At 50.0% G+C, this 22,232-nt stretch overlaps 2 protein-coding genes across 3 annotated transcripts; both read right to left on the reverse strand.

Moving 5' to 3' along the window:
* Positions 1–2,912: 2,912 nt before the first annotated feature.
* On the reverse strand, positions 2,913–5,416 carry Arhgdia (Rho GDP dissociation inhibitor alpha). 2 transcript variants are annotated; one of them, XM_045159591.1, is made up of 6 exons: positions 4,818–4,955; positions 4,014–4,230; positions 3,790–3,873; positions 3,507–3,583; positions 3,358–3,421; positions 2,913–3,270 (listed from the first exon to the last, which is right to left on the reverse strand). In XM_045159591.1, exons 2-6 carry the CDS (start codon positions 4,201–4,203, stop codon positions 3,071–3,073), a joined length of 615 nt encoding a protein of 204 aa, XP_045015526.1. In that variant the 5' UTR covers positions 4,204–4,230; positions 4,818–4,955; the 3' UTR covers positions 2,913–3,070. The 2 variants fall into 2 exon arrangements, with proteins under 2 accessions (XP_045015526.1, XP_004655118.1); XM_004655061.3 differs by lacking the exon at positions 4,818–4,955 and adding an exon at positions 5,320–5,416 and having other exon boundaries at positions 2,914–3,270.
* A 13,184-nt stretch (positions 5,417–18,600) lies between these two features.
* Alyref (Aly/REF export factor) lies at positions 18,601–22,150 on the reverse strand. The gene is made up of 6 exons (XM_004655060.2): positions 21,899–22,150; positions 21,463–21,594; positions 19,972–20,119; positions 19,315–19,378; positions 19,035–19,206; positions 18,601–18,917 (listed from the first exon to the last, which is right to left on the reverse strand). The coding sequence occupies exons 1-6, from the start codon at positions 22,133–22,135 to the stop codon at positions 18,903–18,905; spliced, it is 768 nt and encodes a 255-aa protein (XP_004655117.1). The 5' UTR covers positions 22,136–22,150; the 3' UTR covers positions 18,601–18,902.
* Between the last annotated feature and the right edge of the window lie 82 nt (positions 22,151–22,232).

Consider the following 22,232-nt stretch of genomic DNA (forward strand, 5'->3'; position numbering starts at 1 on the left):
GATGGTGTGGGCAAAGAAGGCTCTTGTCAGTCATGAGAGCCGATCACTTAGCCACATCACAGACCCTAACACTCATCAGCTGGCACTCTCAGAGGAAGGAGATGGGGTCAAGTGGACCCTGGGCCTGGCTCATGAGGGCACGGAGGCCAGGCTCTGGAACACCAGCAAACACAAAAGGTTGGAATGGGACAGAGAATCAAGTTAGACTTGGGACCTGAGAAACATCATGAACATTATGAGGCCACCTCATGTTAGCCTGCACAAGGAGGAGCCAGAGCAAAGTCCTAACTGTTGGCAGTGTGCTTGCACACTTGGCACTCAGGGTCTGAGTTCACACATTACCAGGCTAGGAAAATCCCAGAGCGAAAAGATTAAGTTTCTTGGCCCAATGCACACAACACTCGTGAGCCACTGAGTGATAACCCAAACTGCTGACAGCAGAGAGCAACTTAAGGATGAGCGAGGGTTGTCTGACTGGTCTGGGGCTGCTTAGAGTGCTGTCCCCTCTTGAGAAGAGACTGCCAGCAAAACTTCTCCAGGTACGACCACAGCCTGCCCCACCTGCTAGGTCTGCCACTGTTGGGTTAGTGTCTTACAAAGCTGGATCTTGGACCCAGGCTCTACCTCCAAAGGGGGCCTGATAAAGATGCTTGAAGTAGCCACAGGCCTGAGGGAGTTGTCCTACATGGGTAAGAGGCATATATAATGGACCAGCTGGTGACAAGCTCCAGGCAGGTCTGCAGTGGACCCTGGAACAGTGAGCAGCTGGCCACTACCAATGCCTAAGTAAAAGTGAAACAACCACTTTCTTATGCAACCCAGCAATAGAGGGCAGGTTTCAAAACTGGCATGGACAGATACACAAAAGTAGTGTATGCATCTAGAGTTGTTTGCAGTGGCTAGAGGCCTTGATGCACACATTCTCTCTGCCACTTTGTTGCTCTCAAGTTAAAAAAAAACTGGCATGGAGCCAGAAGAGGGAAAGTTTCTGTGGTGCCCTTTCTGCCTGGTGCTCTTTGGTCACTGCCCAACCTCCCTGTTGGGGCAGGTGTGAGCCTGGATTTGGTTACTGGCTGCCTCTGGAGTGTTCAGAGGCAGGCACGCCATCCTGACCCCTTGTGGTTACTACAGACATGGCACTGGGCGGGAACTGACGCCAAGCTGGTCCATTAGACCTGGTTGCTTTTCTAGGTTCTTCTGGCAGCTCTTTTCCTCCACGTGGTGTGATGGTATCCCTAGCCTTTCCACTTAGCCTTGGACCGGGCAGTGCATCAAGGCTATTCATGAAGTGATGGTTCCAGGACCCTCCCTAGCACCAACCTGAAATAGACAACTTCTTCACTAGGAAGATCCATACATGGAGTTGATTTCCCTGGGCTGGGGACCAACCTCTAAGATTGCTAGCTGTTTAGCAGGGTTCCCAAGTTGCTTATTTCCTGAAGAGTTGGCTATTTCCTGGAAGAAGCCCATGCTAAGTGGGTAGTATGCAGGTCCCCAGTTGAGGGACACTGGACAGCATGCCCAACTGGAACATTCTGGAAATGCTGACCAAGGCCATATCATATATAAGCACAGCCTGACCTCAAACTCACAATCTTCCTACCTCAGCCTTCTGAGTGCTGGGATTAAAGGTTTGCGCTACCAAGCCCAACTAAGCAGTCTTTCTGCATGTCCATGTTGAAGGCTGTGACCTTCACTCATCACCTTGGCTTCTGGTGAGGCTGTACATTCACACTGCCTGAGCCATGCTCCTACCCACAGGCCGGGGGCTCTTTGACATTCATTTCTCAATGAATAGTGTAGAGAGCAGCAAAGGCACAGCAGGGCTGGAGGCAGCCAAGCCAACCTTAGCCAATGACCTGAGGGGCTTCCACACTACTAGGGTCTTGCCACCCTTCCAGACACACCCCAAACAAGCAGCACAGACCCCCAGACTCCTTCAGGGGTGTTTATTTCCCAGTCAGAAGCAGGGACAGGCTCCTCTGCCTGTAAAGGCCTGGGCCTGGCAGACACCACACAGGGACCGGGGATGGGGAGGGGAGGCACAGGAGACAGCTCCCAATTGTGTGTGCACTTGGTCCCATTTTTCCTGGCTGGGTTTGGGGAGGGTCTACCCAAGGAAGTGGCACCAAGAGCCAGGGCAGAGGCAGCAGGCCAGCTGGCCCAAATGGAGGCAATAAATACTGACAGGCCAGGCACAAGGTTCCAGGCCACAGGACCCAGGTGAGACAAGTAAGGCTCAGCCACACTGGCTGTCCCTCTGGGGCTCTCTGCAGAGAAAGGGGCTGAGTGCTACCCACGAGAACAGAGAAAGCAGAGGCATGAGGTCCCCCTCCCTCTGCCCTGCCTCCCAGATGGGGCTGGAGACACTGAGTTTTGGCAATTTGACCCTCTCCTAGCCACTGGAGCCACCCCCTGCCCTGGCCAGGGGGAAGAACTGAGTAGGCCTGCAGAAAGCAACAGCAGCACACCCCAGGCCTCCTCAGGTGGGTCACCAAATTGGGATGGCAGACAAGGCAAGGACAGGGGAGACCACATGCTCATGCAGACAGGGGATTAAGAGTTAGCGACAGCCCCCAATACACGTTCCACATGTTAAGGCATCATGGTTAGACAGTGACTGACAGTGATGAATGACCTGGCCAGGGAGCAGTGGACTGGAGGACACTGGCCTGGGCCCCAAACTGAGTGGCCCAGCTCAGCCAGGAGAGACAAGGTAGGCTAGGCAACCCAGACAATGTTCCACTGCCTTAAAAAAGCCAGGGCCCAGTCAGGGCCTGAGGAAGGGAGGGCACAGGAAACCTGGAGGGACACAGTGGGTGGAGGTCTGGACTGGAACCACCCCCACTACACAGGCAAAAGCAGCAATATGACACTAGAGACCACAGGGGCCTGAGGGCAGGAGGGGGGGAAAGAGGGGCAGGCAGAGCTGCCCCAGGGTGGACAAAGGAGGAATGATGGTGGTGGGGGAGGGCTCTGTCAGCACTTTGGTTTGGGGTGGGGAGGGGTGTGGGGTGGGGCATGTCGGTCCTTCTGTCTGTCCGTCGCCCTGCCCCCTCCCAGCTGGGGCTCAGTCCTTCCATTCCTTTTTGATGGTGAGATTCCACTCCCAGGACAGGTGGTCAGTCTTGTCATCGTCTGTGAAGCGGGACTTGATGTTGTAGCTTCCACGAGCCAGCATGCCCTTGGGCGCCTCCTCCACAGGTGTCAGGAATTCATACTCCTCTGCCCGGGGGCCATAGCTCCCCACCATGTAGTCAGTTTTGTCAACTGTGAGACAGGGAGCCAGTCATCACCAGAGCTGCTGGCTCCTCCTGAAGCCCACAGGCACCCCACCATGCTCACCCCTGTACTCACTCTTTACGCCTTTCCTGTAGGTGTGCTGGATGTACTTCATGCCTGACACAATCTCTCTGTTCACCTGCAAGGACCAAGCAATGCAATGTCAGCTGACTCCCTAGCCCTGCCCCCCAACTCCCTCAGGAATCCTAAAGCCTTCACCTTACCTGGAAAGAGATTTTTATCCGGTACTCCACACCCTCCTTCAGCACAAACGACTGCTTCTTGAAGCTCTCCAGATCACCTGTATGCGGAAGGAGACTCAGCTGGCTGCCTGCCACCCCCACACTCACTTTCTCCAGCCCCTCACTGACACAAAGCAGAGCTTGAGAGAACCTGGCTGCACTTGCTCTCTATCACACCAGAGGGCGCCAATGTCGTAGGAAATTATTTTTAGGGGCAGAGCAGGACGCCAGCTGGCTCCACCCAGGGACTCCAGTGTCCACTCACCTGTCAGGTCCAGCTCCAGGGGTCCTGGTGAAGTGCTGCACACCAGGGTCAGGCGGGTCACAATGACATTAGGGACATTGGGGTCTGAAAAGTGACAGCAAGTTAGAACTCCACCCTTGACATCGTAAGTCACTTCCAGGAGGATGGGGGTATTTGGAACAGGACAGAAAGAGGGTGACAGGGCCAAGTGATAGGGGCCTCCCAACTAATCCCAGATCACTCACCAGCAGAGACAGCCACGCGGCCCAGCAAGGCCTCCTTGTATTTGCGCAAGCTCTCATCATCCTTGTCCAGCTCTTGAATCTCCTGGATGCTCTTTTGGGCTGGGGGCTTGTAGTTGACAGAGTGCTCGTCCTCATCATTCTCCGCAGCTATCTGGGCCAGCTGCTCAGCAGTGGGTTCCTGCTCAGCCATGCTCACTTCTAGCCAGGAGCTGGACACCTGTGGGTGGGGCAGAAGCAGGACTGTGCCAGTCTGGAGGCAACCCCCTTTGGACGAACCCTGCCACCAGCAGGCTGTGCTGAAGGTGGCCATGGAACTGCGTACTTTAGGCTAACCCCATCTCCCCTTAAAGCGGAAGCAGCCCTTAGACCCAACTGGCAAGGGCAATAGCAATACCTAGCATCTGGTTGCCGCCTGTAAAGCAGCCCAGACTCTGGTCCTAAGGCACTCCTTCCCACTAGGTTACAAGCCTGGGCACCCCTATGGGTGATGCTCTGTATCCTAACCACGTGCAGGACCAAGAGTGTTACGTTCGTACCAGCGACAAGTTCTCCCAAGCTCAAATACCCAAGGGGCCACATAAATCGCATAGGGGACTAAGGGGACATCCTGAGTATGCCAAGGCTATCCTCACTTGTGAGAATCTATGAGTACTACTTTAGCCCAAGCAGTGCTGGGCAGTCTCGGGATCCTTTTTCTAGGCCCGGATCCAAGAACGTCCGGAACGGAGTGCATTTCTCAGGGACTGAGGAGAGCCTTGGCTGCCTCTAACCTCCCCAGGTCCCAAGGGGCGCCTGGAGACCCACTCTGCATCCTACGCGGAGGGATCAAGGCGTAGCCCGTAGGGCGAGGCTAACGCCGAGCTTCAGAAGAGGGCTCCGCCCAATCGCCGGACATTCGGGCGGCCAGACCCCTGGGAGGCCCCAAGGCCGCTCCTCCAGCCCGCGGCCGCTAAGGGTGAGCCGCGCCCGGCGCCGTCCGAACGTGGCCCCAGGCGACAGCATCCAGGGCGCGGCGCGCACTTCCGCAGGGCCCGCAATCCCGGCAGGGTGGGGTGGGGCAGGGCGGCGAGAGCTGGGGGGTGAGGCTCCGATCCCGGGCCCCGCTCCCGCGGCCCGGCGAGGGGGCTGCGGCAGGGTTGGTTCCCAGGCCCAAGAGCTGGCCGCTAGGGCGGGGTGGCGGCGCCCCCGCCCCGCCCGCCCGCCCGCCCTCCCGGCGGCCGCCGCCGTCACCCCGCCCTGCCCGCGGCCTCCGGAGCCGCGCGCACAAAGGCGCCCCCACCCCGCCGCGCGCCGCCCGGCCACTCACCGGAGGCTCGACCGCCGCGATCACGCTCCCTCCCGCACCGAGTGACGAACGTCGCCCGCCGCCCGCCGCCTGGACGGTCACTTCCGGGGTCACGCGACTTCCGCTCTCCCGGGCGGGACCCGGAGGCGCATGCGCCGCGGGCTGGGCGCTGCCGCCATGTTACGGCGGCCCTCGTGGGCGCGTCCCGCGTGGGCGGGCGGCGTCGGGTGCTGCAGTGCGTGTCTAGTTGCCTTGTTTGTGAAGCAAGAACTTTCACTTTCGGAACAGGGCAGCCTCGCGCGTTCGCAGTGCGGCGGGCCTCTCGTGTGTCCCCCTTTGCTGTGCCCAGGGCCTTGTCCCTTTGTCCTGGGCATCCAGGAATTAGCTGCGCTGGGCTTCCACCCTGAGTCGGCGCTCCTCCGGGCGAGCCTCGCCTACACCCCCCCGCACTCGGGGCCGTGGCCCTGTGCGCAGCTTCCCGGGCGGCTGCGTGTAAGAAACTGTCCCCGAGTGCGTGTTGGCCCTCGGTTCACTGCTCTTGTCGATTGGCCATCCCCAAGGCTGCAGAAGTTTCCTTCGCCACAGCAGGCTGGCAGTACCATGTTTGCTGCACAGCCTGGCAGGGGACTAACTGCCCGATGAATGGTCACAAGCACATCACTATTTGCGAGATAATTGATCTTACTGTCTTCGGGAACTCTCGATAGCTTAGATTTATCTTGAGAGTGGGCTGCGTGGAGCACCATGCGTGGAAAGTGCAGAGCTTTCTACTGCTGTATGGATCGCTTTTGAGGTATCTATGCTAAAGGAACAGTTGCTTTTGGATATTATCAGGTGCTTAAAAAATGATATACGGAGCTGGGCGTGTTGGCACACTCCTTTAATCCCAACACTTGGGAGGCCGAGGTAGGAGGATTGCTGTGAGTTCAAGACCACCCTGAGACTACATAGTGAATTCCAGATCAAACTGGGCTAGAATGAAACCCTATCTTGAAAAACCAAAAAAACAGAAAGAAAGAAAGAAAAAAATACGCGGGTTGGAGAGATGGCTCAGCGGTTAAGGCTCTTGCCTGCAAAGCCTAATGACCCAGGTTTGAGACCCCAGGGCCCATGTAAAGCCAGACGCACAAAATGGCCCATGTATCTGGAGTTGGTTTGCAGTGGCTGGAGCCTCTGGTGTGCCCATTCTCTCTGTATCTCTTCTATCTCTCTCTGCTCGCAAATAAATAAAAATATTTTTTTAAAAATTAGCCCAAGCTTGGAAGATGGCTCAGCATTTAAAGGCACTTGTTTGGGCTGCAGAGATGGCTTAGCGGTTAAGGCATTTGCCTGTGAAGACAAAGGAACCAGGTTGAATTCCCGAGTACCCACGTAAGGGAGATACACAAGGTAGAACATGAGTCTGGAGTTCCTTTGCAGTGGTTGGAGGCATTGCCCATTCTCTCTCTCCCTCTTTCTATCAAATAAAATAAATAAATTTGAAAAAAATAAAGCACTGTTTGCAAAATCTGACAATCCAGGTGCAAGTGCCAGGCCACCCATGTAAAGCTGGACACAAAACTGATACTGTTGGCAGCACTGAGGAGGCAGAGGTAGGAGGATCGCTGTGAGCTCGAGGCCACCCTGAGACTACATAGTGAATTCCAGGTCAGCCTGGGCTAGAGCAAGACCCTACCTCAAAGAGCAAAAATCAATAAATAAAAAGTAAAAAAAAAATTGAGAAAGAGATAAACTCCCGACATATGCAGTCTCTTGTGGCACATGTGTGACATTGCACGCTTGCATCACTGCTTCTAGCTTTATGTGGGAACTGGAGATTCAAACATGAGTTTAGGCATTACAGGCAAGTATGTGCCTTAAATGCTAAGCCATCTCTCCACCCCTAAAAGAGGCCCCCCCACCCCCCGAAGTAGGGCCTTATTCTGGCTCAGGCTGACCTGGAATTCACTATGTAGTCTCAGGGTGGCCTTGAACTCTAGGCAGTCCTCCTACCTCTGCCTCCCAAGTGCTGATTAAAGGCGTGCTTCACCATGCCTGGCTTAAGAATATTTTATGTATTTATTTATTTAAGAGGGGTCGGGGCTCTAGCCACTGCAACAAACCAACCTTGTACATGTGGCATTACCGTGTGTATGGGGGAATAGAACTCTGATCCTTTGGCTTTGCAAACAAGAGCCTTAAATGTTAAGTCATCTCTCTGGCTCAATGCCAGCACTCTTTAGACTGAAGTAGGACAGTGTCAGTCCAAGGCCAGCCTAGTCTACAAGGTGCGTTTCAGGCCAGTCTAAGTCTGGGCTAGAGTGAGACCCTGCCTCAAAATATAAAGGGGCTGGAGCACCCTGGCATGCCCATACTCACTTTCTGTCTGGCTCTTTCAAATAAATTTTAAAAATGCCAGCCTTCGGGAGGCAGAGGTAGGAGTATTGCTGTGAGTTCAAGGCTGGCCTGAGACTACATAGTGAATTTCAGGTCAACCTTGGTCTACAGCAAGACCCTACCTGGAAAATTCTCCCCAAGAATTATACAAATTTCAGTCATATATTTTCTTTGTGATCTATTGCTGGGTGAAAAAGAGCTTTGAAATTTAGCAACTCCAGATGTCACTGTGTATTTCAGAGTCCTTATGATAGATAGGCTTGCTTGGGGCTCTGGCTGGAGTTTCTCTGTGGTGTAGCACCATAGCTGTGGAAGAGGTTCTAGTTCCTCCTGAGATTTCCCTCAGTTCCTCCCTCCCAGGCTTCATCTCCCCATAAATGCCTGAGAACACTGTTATGGTGGATTTGCTCAGGGACGTCTATAGTATCATTTCACAAGAACCACCAACCCTGCTGTCGGGATCGGGAACGGGGAAGGGAGGCAGCACTGCCCCACATGTCAAGGCAGGAAGATGACACCAGAAACCTAGTGCCCTACTATTCCTCTTCTGTATTTTCAACCTAACTATTTTACCGAGGTACCCACATCCTCCTTCCACACAGCAACATCGAAGCAAAGCTGTCCTTTCAAGTACACGTGTGTGTGTGTTTTGGGGTAGGGTCTAGCCTAAGCTGACCTGGAATTCACTGTGTAGTCTCAGGCTGGCCTCAAACTCACAGCAATCCTACCTCTCTGCCTCCTGAGTGCTAGGATTAAAGGCATGCGCACCAACACCCAGCTTCAAGCATATCTTTAAAAAAAAAGTTATTTACACATGTATGTGCATGCATGCATGCCTGTACAGAGGTGCTAGGAACTCTTGTCAATGCAAACAAACATCAGATGTTTGTATTTCTTTTTGCACCAGGCTTATGTGGGTGGCTTGGGAATTGATCCCTAGCTAGCAGTTTGCAAGCAGGCACCTTGAACTGCTGAGCCAACTTCCCAGTTTCTCAAGCAAATAGTTCTGCAAATACTTTTTTTTTTTTTTTTTTTGAGGTAGGATCTCTAACCCAGGCTGATCTGGAATTCACTATGTAGTCTCAGGGTGGCCTCGCACTCATGGTGATCCTCCTACCTCTGCCTCTGGAGTGCTGGGATTAAAAGCATACCCAACACACCCGGCTTTTTTTTTTTTTTTTTTTTTTTTTTGGTTTTTCGAGGTAGGGTCTCACTCTAGCCCAGGCTGACCTGGAATTCACTGTGGAGTCTCAGGGTGGCCTTGAACTCACAGCAATCCTCCTACCTCTGCCTCCCAAGTGCTGGGATGAAAGGCGTGCACCACCACACCCGGCTTGATGTTTTTATTTTTATTTGAGACAGACAGAAAGAGGGGCTGGAGAGATAGCTTAGCAGTTAAAGCGTTTGCCTGCAAAGCCAAAGGACCTCAGTTCAATTCCCCAGGACCCACATAAGCCAGATGCACAAGGTGGTGCATGCATCTTGAGTTCATTTGCAGTGTCAAGAGGCCCTAGGACACTCATTCTCTCTCTCCAAAATAAAATAAAATAAATAAATAAATAAGAGGCAGAGAGAAATTGGGCGCACTGGAGCCTAAATGAACAAGCAAAGAAGTAGAGAAGAAAATGGATATATCAGGGCCTCCAGGCACTTGAAGTGATTGATGCATGTGCCACTTTGTGCATTTGGTTTTATGTAAGTACTAGGGAATCAAACCTGAGTCATTAAGCTTTGCAGCCAAGTGCTTTAACCACTGAGCAATCTCTCCAGCCCAAGCAGGGTTTCTTGTACAGCAAGCTGATCTTGAAGTCACTATATTGCCACAGTTGACCCTGAACTGGAAGAGATCCTCCTGCCTCCACATCCCAAGTTTTAGGATTACTGGCTTACACATTATATATCACCATACCTGGCTTCTAAGATGTTTTTTTTTTTCCTTAAACTGTTATGAACTTAGGTTGTAATATATTTGACAAGGATTTTAAAATAGCAAAATTAACTGCATCTACAGTCATTCATGATAATTTGAAGGATATACTTATGCACTAGGTGGTAAATGCATCTGAAGTTCATTTTCAGTGGCTTGAGGCCCTGGTTCAACCATTCTCTTTTTCTATCATCTCAAATAAATAAAATTTCAAAAATGTTTCTCTCTCAAATTTATATATATACACACACACACACACACACATATATATATTTAACGTTTTATTGAGATAGGTTCTCACTCTAGCTTAGGCTGATCTGGAATTCATTATGTAGTCTCACGGTGGCCTTGAACACATGGTGATCCTTCTGCCTGTCTCCAAGTGCTAGGATTAAAGGCATGCGCCACAACACCCAGCAATAAAATATATTTTCTTCCTTTTTTTTTTTTTCGAGATAGGGTCTCAGTATAGTCCAGGTTGACCTGGATTTCACTATGTAGTCTCAGGGTGACCTCAAACTCATAGCAATCCTCCTACTTCAGCCTCCTGAGTGCTGGGATTAAAGGTGTGTGCCACCATGTTCTGGCATAAAATAGATTTGAAAAAACGATGGAGCTGGGCGTAGTGGTGCACGCCTTTAATCCCAGCACTGGAGAGGCAGAGGTAGGATGATTGCCATGAGTTCAAGGCCACCCTGAGACTATATACTGAATTCCAGGTCAGCCTGGGTTAGAGTGAGACCCTACCTCGAAAAAAAACACACACACAAAAAAGATGGGAGACTAGGGCTGGAGACATGGCTTAGCAGTTAAGGTACCTGTCTGGGATGCCTAAGGACCCATGTTCAACTCTCCAGATCCCACTTAAGCCAGATGCACAAAGGTGAGGCACATGCAAGGTGGCACATGCCCACTAGATGGTGGAAGTGTCTCAAGTTCGATTGCAGTGACTGAGGTCTGAAGTCCTGGAGTGCCAATTTGCTCTACAATTAAAAAAAAAAAAAATTGGAAAATAAGAGCCAGGCATGGTAGTGTACATCTTTAATTCCAGCACTAGGGAGGCAGAAGTAGGACTGCTATGAGTTCAAGGCCACCTTGACACTACCTACACAAGACCATTATAACAGGAGGAAAAATGACATCCACATAAAAGAATGATTGGGAGGGGGAGGGAATTATCATGGTTTACTATATATAATTATGGATGATATCAATAATATAAAATAAAAATAATATTTTATTAGTATGTGAGCAAGAGGCCCTAGTGTACCCAATTCTATCTGCCTCTTCCCCACCCCTCCCCCATTTTTTGGTTTTTCAAGGTTGGGTATCACTCTATTCCAGGCTAACCTGGAATTCATTATGTACTCTCAGGCTGGCCTCGAACTCGGTGATCCTACTACCTCTGCCTTCTGAGTGCACTACAGTAGTTAACTCTAGATCAGCCTGGGCTAGAGCAAGACCCTATCTTAAAAAAAAAAAAAAAAAAAAAAAGGCTGGAGAGATTGCTTATGGTTAAGTGGTTAAGGCACTTGCCTTTGAAGCCTAAGCACCAACATTCATGCGAATCAGATGCACATGGTGGTGGTGCATATATCCGGAGTTTGTTTGCAGTGGCTAGGGGCCCTGGCACACCCATTCATCCTTTTTCTCTAATAAATAAATAAAATTACTTTTTGCCAGATGTGGTGGCATACACCTTTAATCCCAGCACTTGGGTAGCTGAGATAGGAGGACTGCCATGAGTTTGAGGCCACCCTGAGACTACAGAATGAATTCTAGTTTAGCCTAGACTACAGCAGGACCCTACCTCAAAAATCCAAAATAAAGCCAGGCACAGACCTTTAATCCCAGCACTTAGGAGGCTGAGGTAGAAGGATCACCTAGAGTTTGAGACTACCTTGAGACTTTAGTGAATTCCAGGTCAGTCTGGACTAGAGTGAAACCCTACCACAAAATAAATAATAAATAATAAGTTGGTAGCCAGCCAGGTATGGTGATATACACCTTGAATCCCAGCATTTGGGAGGCAGACGTAGGAAGATTTCTGTGAGTTTGATGCCAGCTTGGAGCTACAAAGTTCTGAACAGCCTGGGTTATATGACCAAAATAACCCAAAACAAAACAATAAATGGGACTGGAGGGATGGCTTAGCGGTTAAGGCATTTGCTTGCAAAGCCAAAGGACCCAGGTTTGATGCCCCAGGACCCATGTTAGCCAGATGCACAAAGGGGCATACACATCTGGAGTTTGTTTGCAGTGGCTGGAGGCCCTGGCACACCCATTCTCTCTCCCTCCCCCCTTCTTACTCTTATCAAATAAATAAGTAAATAAAAACAAAATATTTTTAAAAACAATAAATTAATAGATTGGTAGCTATACCAAGCATGGTGGCACATGTACTCGGGAAGCTGAGGTAGAGTTACCACTTAAGGCCAGCTTGTGTTAGTTAGAGTGACTCAAACTTAAAAAACAAGTTAAGGGGAGATGGGACAGAATGGATGGAGAAGCACTAAGGCGACCATACTTGAAGATTCTGTCGCAGAAATCTGTCCAGTATAGACCATCATTGAATATCAAAAACCTCTACCTTAGGCAAGTTACACCTCCCCCTCCACCACCACCAAGGAAGGAGGAAGGGAGGGTCTTGATCCAGGTCAGGGTCACTTGGAATCCACTATCAGGGTGGGTGCCATCTAACTCTTCCTCACAGGCATTCTTTGATCTCTGCCCACCCCTTTCTAGAAAAAAAAAAAAAAAAAAAAAACAAGTTAAGGGGCTGGAGAAATGGCTTAGCGGTTAAGTGCTTGCCTATGAAGCCTAGGGACGCTGGTTTGAGGCTTAATTCCTCAAGACCCATGTCAGCCAGATGCACAATGGGGCGCACACATCTAGAGTTCATTTGCAGTGGCTGGAGGCCCTGACGTGCCCATTCTCTCTCTCTCTGTATGTCACCCTCAAATAAATAAATAAAAATAAACAAAAAGAAAAATTAAGGGGGCTGTAGAGATGGCTTAGTAACCTGGCTAAGGTGCTTCCCTGAAAGGCAATGCATCTGGAGTTTGCAGTAGCTGAAGGCCCTAGCGCACCCATTCTTTTTGTCTCTCTTCTCTCTGCTTGCAAATATATTAAAAATTCTATTCTACTTATGCTATAAGGTCTCAAGACAAACCAATAAAATTAAAACTAAAGAGATGTGAATACAATTTGGCCTATAATCCCAGCATTTGGGAAGTGGATGAGTTCAAGTTTAGGTCAGCCACAACTACACAGTGAATTCTAGGCCAGGCTGGGATATAGGATACCTTGTCTTAAAAAACAGTGGAGGTGGGGTTGAAGAGATGGCTTCTGCCTGTGCTAGGAGACAGGCACTACCCTCAAAAATACAAAAACCACCCTGGGGGCTGGAGAGATGGTTTAGCAGTTAAGGGCCTTGCCTGCAAAGCCAAGACCAAGGTTCAACTTCCAAGGACCCGCATAAGCCAGATGCACAAGGTGGCACATATGTCTGGAGTTCCTTTGCCATGGCTAGAGGCCCTGGTGCTAATTTAAAAAAATTAATAGTAAATCGATTTATTGAGGCATTATGGAATACATTAAAAAAAAATCGAGTCAGGCGTGGTGGCACCCAGCACTTGGGAGGCTGAGGTAGGAGTGCTGCCATGAGTTCGAGGCCACCCTGATGGAGACTATATAGTGAATTTCATGTCAGCATGGACTAGAGCAAGACCCTACCTCAAAAACAAAACAAAAATTGAGAGAATAGTACACAGGGTGCCAGGGCTTCCTGCCACTACAAATGAACTCCAGATGCATGTACCACTTAGCAAGTCTGGCTTTGTGGTTATCGGGGCTTTATGTAGGAACTAGGGAATTGAACCCAGGCTTTGCAAACTACCTTTAACCACTTGAACCATCTCTCCAGGCCACGTGGTATACATTTTATGGCTTATATAAATCTAGGGTTAAAGTGATAAACCCCGTCTTTTTTTTTTCCGAGGTAGTCTCACTGTAGCCCAGGCTGACCTGGAATTCACTATGGAGTCTCAAGGTGGCCTCAAATTCATGGCAATTCTCCTACCTCTGCCTCCAGAGTGCTGGGATTAAAGGCATGCGCCACCATGCCGGCTTTTTTTTTTAATTTTTTGAGATAGGGTTTTACTCTAGCCCAGTTTGGCCTCAAAATCCTACCTCTCAAGGTTACAGGCATGAGATACCATGCCCTGCTTTTTTTTAAAAAAAGATTTATATTTATTTATTTATTACAGAGAGAGTGATAATGGGCGCACCAGGGCCTCTTGCCACTGCAAATGAACTACAGATGCATGTGCCACCATGTGCATCTGGCTTACATGGACACTGGAGAATTGAACCTCAGTCCTTAGGCTTCACAGGCATGCGCCTTAATCGCTAAGCCATCTCTCCAGCCCTCCAGCCCCTTTTTGGTTTGTTTGGTTTTTGGTTTCTCAAGGTAGAGTCTCACTCTAGCTCAGGCTGACCTGGAATTCAAATGTAGTCTCAGGGTGGTCTCAAATCCTCCTACCTCTGCCTCTGCCATGCTGGGATTGAAGGTGTGCACCACCATGCCTGGCTCCAGCCCTTTTTTTTTTAAATTAACATTTTCCATGATTATAAAAAATATCCCTCCCTCCCCCAACTTTCCCATTTGAAAATCCATTCTCCATCATATCCTCTCTCCATCTCAATCACTCTCTCTTTTGATGCCTTGATCCTTTCCTCCTCTTATGATGGTCTTGTGTAGGTAATATCAGGCACTATGAGGTCATAGATATCCATCTAGCCCTGTTTTTTTTTTTTTAATTTTTTTGTTCATTTTTATTTACTTATTTGAGAGTGACAGAGAGAGAGAGAGAGAGAGAGAGAGAAAGAATGGGCGCGCCAAGGCCTCCAGCCACTGCAAACGAACTCCAGACGCGTGCGCCCCCTTGTGCATCTGGCTAACGTGGGTCCTGGGGAATAGAGCCTCAAACTGGGGTCCTAAGGCTTCACAGGCAAGCACTTAACCGCTAAGCCATCTCTCCAGCCCTAGCCCTGTTTTTAAAAAATATTTTATTTGAGAAAGAATGAGCCCACTGGGGCCTCCAGCCACTGCAAACTAACTCCAGATGCATGTGCCCCCTTGTGCATATGGCTTACATGGGTCCTGAGGAATCAAACCTGGATCCTTTGGCTTTGCAGGCAAGTGCCTTAACCACTAAGCCATCTGTCCAGGGACCCTCTTTCGTTTTTTTCGAAACAAGATCTCAGGCAGCCCATGATGACTTCCAATTATGTAGATGAGGTTATCTTTAATTCCTAATCTTCCTTCTTCCTAACATAGGCAGTCTTTAAAAAAAATTTTTTTTAAATATTTTTTGTTCATTTTTTATTTATTTGAGAGTGACAGACACAGGGAGAAAGACAGATAGAGAGGATGGCGCGCCAGGGCTTCCAGCCACTGCAAACGAACTCCAGACGCGTGCCCGTGCGCCCCCTTGTGCATCTGGCTAACATGGGACCTGGGGAACTGAGCCTCAAACCGGGGTCCTTAGGCTTCATAGGCAAGCGCTTAACCACTAAGCCATCTCTCCAGCCCTTAAAATTTTTTTTTTTTTAAGTTTGGGCTTTATTAGATTAAGAGACAAAGAAAGAACTCCTGCCAAGTGGAAGGCAGGAGAGAGGGGGTCAAGGCCCAAACCCGGTCAGTATTATATCAGGAAGTCACCATTCCCTATCTAATTCCCTATCTCATCTTTCTAGTGTGGGGAGTAGGCTTTCTGATTGGAATTTACAATTGCCACTCCTGTTGGACAATTTTTTTGAAGCTAGCAAAATAAGATTATGGAACCATGTGCATTTTACAGGAGTATTTTTCCTTTCAAATATCCAGATATGGCAGCACACTCCTTTAATTCCAGCACTCAGGAGGCTAAGGTAGGAGGATCACTCAGTTCAAAGGCAGCTTGGGCAAGAGACCTTACCTCAAAAAAAAAAAAAACAAAAAAAACAAAAAAAAAAACCACCAAAAAAACATGAACACACAGGCTGGAGATACGGCTTGGTGGTTAAGGTGCTTGCCTGTGAAGCCTAAGGACCCATGTTCAATTCTCCAGATCCTATATAAGCCAGACATAAAGGTGAGGCAAGCACAAGTTTGCACATATGCACTAGGTGGTGCAAGTGTCTGGAGTTCGATTGCAGTGGTTGAGGCCCTCCTATGCCAATTCTGTCTCTAAAAGAATAAAAGCCACACAGGGAAGATTTAGGAGTAAAATTTTAAGTCTACAACTTATTCTGTCAGTCAGAAAAAACACATGGAAGCTGGATGTGATGAGTCATGCCTACAATCCTAGCAAGAGGTCTATCAAAACTACAACAGTAGCCGGGCGTGGTGGCGCACGCCTTTAATCCCAGCACTCGGGAGGCAGAGGTAGGAGAATCTCCGAGAGTTCGAGGCCACCCTGAGACTACATAGTGAATTCCAGGTCAGCCTGAGCCAGAGTGAGACCCTACCTCGAAAAACCAAAAAAAAAAAAAAAAACAAAACCTATAACAGTGACCCATCATGGTGGTGCAAGGCTTTAATCCCAGCAATCGGGAAGCAGAGTTTCAGGCCACTCTGAGACTACATAGTGAATCCCAAGTCAGCCTGGACTACAGTGAAATCCTACCTCGAAAAAACAAAACAACAAGAAGACAGTGGTGGCTGGGCATGGGGATGCACTCCCTTAATCCCAGCAGTTGGGAGAAAAGGAGTATTGCTGAGTTCAAAGGCACCCTGAGACTAGTGAGTTCCAGGTCAGCCTGGGCTACAGTGAGACCCCATCTTGAAAAAAAATAAACAGTGTGACTATTTCAAAAAAGGAAGGGGCTGTAGGGATGGCTTACTTGTTAAAACACTTGCTGGAGAGATGGTTTAGCAGTTAAGTGCTTGCCTGTGAAGCCTAAGGACCCCAGTTTGAGGCTTGATTCCCCAGGACCCACGTTAGCTAGATGCACAAGGGGGCGCGTGCATCTGGAGTTCGTTTGCAGTGGCTGGAGGCCCTGGCATGCCCATTCTCTCTCTATCTGCCTCTTTCTCTGTTGTTCTCAAAAAAAAAAAAAAAAAAAAAAAAAAACTTGCCAGCAAAGCCAAAGGACCCAGGTTAAATTTTCCAGTACCCACATAAAGTCAGATTCACGAAGTGATGCATGTGTCTGGAGTCCACAGTTTATTTGCAGTAGCTATAGGCCATGATGTGCCCATTCTCAATCTCAAAAAAAAAAAAAAAAAAAAAAAGCCAGCAATAGTGGTGCACACCTTTAATCCTAGCACTGGGGAGACAGAGGTAGGAGGATCACCATGAGTTGGAGGCCACCCTTAGACTACATAGTGAATTCCAGGTCAGCCTGAGCCAGAGTGAGACCCTACCTCGAAAAACCAAAACCAAAACAAAACAAAACAAAATTACAGAGGTAGGTAGAAGGTAGATGGGTGTGGTGGTTTATACCTTTAATCTGAACACTCAGGTTGGTCAATGTGAGTTCAAGGACCTAAGAGTCCCAGATCAGCCTGAGCTGGTTCGTTAAGACCCTGCTCCAACCCAAAATATCCAAACCTGGGCATGGTGGAGTATGCCTACTATCCTAGCATAAGGAGATTAAGGCATGAGGATCATGAGTTTGAGACCAGCCTGGACTATGTAATAAGACCTTGGTGGGCTAGCGATATGGCTTAGCTGTTAAGGTTGCCTGCAAAGCCTAAGGACCTAGGTTCAATTCCCCAGTATCCATGTAAGCTAGGTAAACAAGATGGCACATACATCTGGAGTTTGTTTGCAGTGGCTGGAGGCCCTGGTGTGCCCATTTTCTAATAATTAAGTAAATAAGACCTTGTTACAAAACCAAACAAACCCCTTATGTTTGTGTTGGGCAGGTAAACAATTCTCTAAAATAAAATGCTGCATCGCTAAATTCTTGACAGGATAAGAATTTCCTGTGAAACATGAAATATGGTGGGCATGGTGGTGCATGCCTTTAATCCCAGCACTCAGTAGGCAAAGGGAGGAGGATCACTGGGAATTCAAAGCCGCCCCAAAACTACATAGTGAATCCCAGGTCAGCCTGGGCTAGACTGAGACCCTACCTCAATAAACCAAAAAATAAAATGATTATACATAGTATCCACGTAGGCTAAGACCTTAATAAACACAAATATTGCCCATGACAGAAATACTCTAGGTACACTCCTACATTCCTTATTTGTACCGTCTTTATCATACCACACTACAACTTCTCATTGTTGTTTCTTCTATTAAACTACCAGCCAAGTGAAGAGCAAAATGTACAAATTTACCTAAGGGCCCCACTGCTAGACATAGACACAGCTACCTAACAGGTTAACAAAGGTGCCCGAATGGGCTGGATGTGGTAGTGCACGCCTTTAATCCTAGCATTTGGGAGGCAGAGGTAGAAGGATCACTGTGAATTTGAGGCCAGCCTGAGACTACATAGTAAATTCCAGGTCAGTCTGTGCTAGAGTGAAACCCTGCCTTGAAAAACAAAAAATAAAAATAAATAAAAAGTGCCTGAATAGGCCACTGAATCTAGCATCCAAGACCAGACTGGATTTAACATGACCTGATGCTAAACAGAAGGTCTTGTATTCTCATTTTCATCTGGTTTGGGAGATATTTCCTTGCTCAGAGCAGCAAAAATTTTAAGGCTCATCTCTAGTCATTCCTGCTTTACCAAGCACTTCTGGTTGAAGAGCTCCGATTCTGTACTCACTCTCTCTCTCCAGAGCTGGCTGCTTCTTCCCTTAGTACATCTGAAAGCCCCATAATGTAGGCAGAAAGCTCCAGGCACAGGATCACTGCTGCTCTGGGGTACTCCCATCTTTCAAGTTAGAAGACAGGATAATGGCAGCCATAGACCCCAACCACACAAGGCACACAGCCACAGAAACCCAGCTGTAGCCCAGGGAAACTCCAGCAGCAGGATGGACCAGACAGCTCCAGTTCTACACACATTTCTATTTTATTATGGCAAAGGTGAAAATACCACCTTCTCCACAACAGCAACTGGTAAAATTTATCCCAAAAATAACTCGGTACAAAACAGGTTTGTTTCAGAATTTAAAAAGAAAAGGAAAAAAAGAAAAAAAGAAAACCTTTAAATGAGCTTTTAAATCCTATTTTTAAAACAGAAATTAAAAAAAAATCCATCATTGGCCATACAGTCCAGTTGCCACCCCCTCCAGCTAGCATCATGATGGATGAGGCGCCTGGGTCCTGTTGCACGTGCGGATTTGCCCCGCTGTTTAACTGGTATCCATCTGAAATAGAGAGAGAAAGTTCACTCAGGAGGTCCCCATGGCTATGGTGGGTCCCACAGGATGTCACTCAGCCCCACCTTGACTTTGGGGGGTAGGGACTCCCTCAAGAGTACTCACCCTTGCATTATAGGCGTCCAGCTGTGCATCTAGTTCCTCTGCAGAAAGCTGTTGCTTTGAATTCCTGCCAGTACCTCTGCCTCTTCCTCGGCTGCCTCCACGAGTTCCTCTCCGGGTGCCACCACCAAAACTTCCAGTTCCACGATTTCTAGTCATACCACCTCTGTTTATGCTACCAAGGAAAACAGAATTCTGTAACCTTACTGGAGAGGCCACAAGGGTGGTAGGTTTAAATAGAACAGGCCCACCACCCTAGTCCCTAAAGGGCTCCAGAACCTACCTCTGTGTAGGTCTCCGTTGTGTATCAATCTGTGATGTGACGAGCTGGATGTTCATGGGGCGTCCTGTAGCAAAGAATACAAGAGGTCTCATCTCAGAGGCTCTGAAGCTGACCCAGGGGGCACCACACCCTGGTCGCCATGCAAGCTCTGGAAAGGGCCTTTGTGTGTCTCCAATGCCCCCGACAAGGGAAATGGCCTGGAGAGCCTGGTGGGAGAAGAGTGGCAATGATAGCAACCCCACCAACACCTCCTCAATCCTTCTCAGTCCAGGCTAGGAGGGCTGTTTGGTCAGGTGTCCAGGGTGCTCATGGGTGGACAGGTGTGGGTGACCTGACGGAAGAAGAACAGGTACCTTTGTCTTTACGACTACAGCCCCGCACTCAGGTGTACTATGGCGGTTCTGAGAAGGCTTCACAGAAGTGAATCTTCCGGAAGGAGCTGAAGGAGGGGAGGGATGTAGCTTGCTGGATGGGGGTTCACAAGAGGTTGGTCCAGATGTGTGGGGCAGCATGAGAGGTGGCAGAATGGAAGAGAGAGACAAAGGGGCAAATGCAAAGTGTCACAGCCACAGGGGCAATCCATATTCCTACAGGGAGAGGTGCCAGCCCCAAACTCCACAAGCCCCGCAGGCATCCTGGGCCCAGCCCCACACTCACCATCCAAAGGGACACCATTGTACTGTTTCATAGCCTTCAGGGCATCTGCCTTCCGTTCAAAGTGCACATCTGCTGTCCCTAAACTTCGTCCAGATCGATCATAATGCACAGCTGCCTTCTTCAGTGTTCCAAATTCAGCAAAGAGTTCCTGGGAGATGGACAGGGCAGCTGTTAGCAAAACAACTATTTTCCTTTCAGTGGCCCAGGGACAGTTCCTAAGAACTTTGAGGGTCCTTCCCTGACAGCCATTTGAGGGACGGGGGCAGGCATGGCAGTGGCAGGAAGAGCTGAGGGAAGGGATGGGGCAGGAAGAACAGCAACTTCCAAGAACACTTGGGTCAGAGGGCTCTTGTCCAGTTTGGTACCAGACACCTGTACCATGATGCAGGAAAAGGAAGCTGCAAAGCCCCTGGTACAGGGCACAAGATTTAAGTCACTACCTTTTTCAACAAGGGAAAACTCGTCCAAGGACTGTTTCAAACAGCAGAGGCCAAGAGTCAAAGCAAGGGAAGCTGTCCAACAGAGCAGAGCAGCTCCAAGGGCCCATGGATTTGGGAGCCCTGACCCCAGCCCCTCCCCCAAAGGCAGATTCTGGCTCACCTTTCCCTCTCCTCCTACTCAAGCCTGCCGCAAAGTCTGAAGTCAAGCGCGCCATGGAAACTGCCCTGACCTCAGGCAGGCTGGGAGTTGGAGAGGGAACCCAGAGTGTGGGGCTACTCCGGCCGCAGGCACACAGCGGGAAGTGGAGTCACCAAAAGCGGTTTCCAGTGGATGCCAGAAACCACCTTAAAAAAAGTGTTGAGACACTTGTGAGTGCTCATTGGCCTTGCTCTGTCCTCCCACTATGGCAAAGCCAAATGGCTAGGCTCTGAGAAATGGAACCCAGGGAGGCCCTGCAACCTGACCTGACCCAGCCGTATCCAAGACTCATTCCCAAAAAGTTTTCTTAACCAGAAAAACAGGTCTCAATGTCTTTGAGAATACAATCACAAAAAGAGAAGGCATCAACAAAAAACAGGTGTGATCTGAGGATCAAAACACTGACAAGAACAGTGACCAATAAAACCCAGGGCTCCAGACAGACAGGCCGAGAAAATACAAAGCTACCGTTCGCCCCTATGCTTTGTCAGCCTTGGGGTGGGAGGGGCTCTTCCAGTTAACTCATTAAAACAGGACATGTGAGAAGCAAGCACCCTCCGATTACCAGTGATACATAGGAACCTCATACGTGTGGCCATTAAAAAGTGGAAGCCTGGGCAAAGAACTAGCAGCACTCACGGCAGCGTCGGTAGACACGCCATCCCTCCAGGAAGAACCAAACTGAACAACTGGTCACGCTTTAACCCAGCAGAGTGAGCCCATCAGCGTGACAGTGGCTGCGCTTTGGGCAGGCGGGAAGCTCAGGTTCCACAGAGAGAAGGGGCTCGAGGCGCCTTCTAGAACACCCCCTCTGAGCAGGGTGAGTGGCTGGCAAGGCAGCTCGTCTCCTACCTGAATATCAGCGTCTGACACTCCGAAATCCAGGTTTGACACCAACAGCTTCCCGCCCGTCTCCACGCCGGCTCCGCCCCCGAAGCCGCTGTCGAAAAGGTCATGCTGCCACTTGTCGGGAAGTTGTTTCGGCTGAACCGCAAGAACAGAAAGAGGACTGTGAGCCTCTCGCCCCGGGCTCCCTCGGACACCCCCTCTGCCCGGCCCGGGGGCGGAGACGCAGGTACCGCGGGACCCGGCGAGCGACCCGGAGGGGAACGTGAAACTTCCCCCGTCCCCGCCGCCATGAGGCCGGGAGGAGACCGGACAAAGCGCCCGGCAGGTCCCCGCCTCGGAACGGGGCCTCGCCGTACACCTCGCCGCTCCGTCCGGGCTCGGCGTCGGCCCTGGCCGGTCGCCTCAGCAGACCCCCGCCCGCGCCGGCCCCGCGACTCACCCTGCTGTAGGGCGCCGGCCGATTTCTGCCGCCGCCGCCCGCTGCGCCGCGGGCGATGGACGGCCGGTTCCGCATGGGCCCTCCGCCTCGATTCACTCTCGCGGCGGCTTGCAGTCCGCCGCCGCGGCCGCTCTGAGAGCCGGCCCTGCCTCGACCCCGGCCCCCGCCGCGGCCGCCCCGCTGGCTCCGGTTCAGCTTGATGATGTCGTCCAGGGACATATCCATTTTGTCGGCCATGGCGGGCGCGGAATCGGGCCTGAGCTCGAGCCCGCGCGTCAGCACGCTGAAGCGTCACTTCCGGCGCCTTGGCGGCCTTCCGGCGTCGCGGCCTCGG

The sequence above is a fragment of the Jaculus jaculus genome, chromosome 9 (assembly GCF_020740685.1).
Source record: "Jaculus jaculus isolate mJacJac1 chromosome 9, mJacJac1.mat.Y.cur, whole genome shotgun sequence".
Lineage (NCBI taxonomy): Eukaryota > Metazoa > Chordata > Mammalia > Rodentia > Dipodidae > Jaculus > Jaculus jaculus.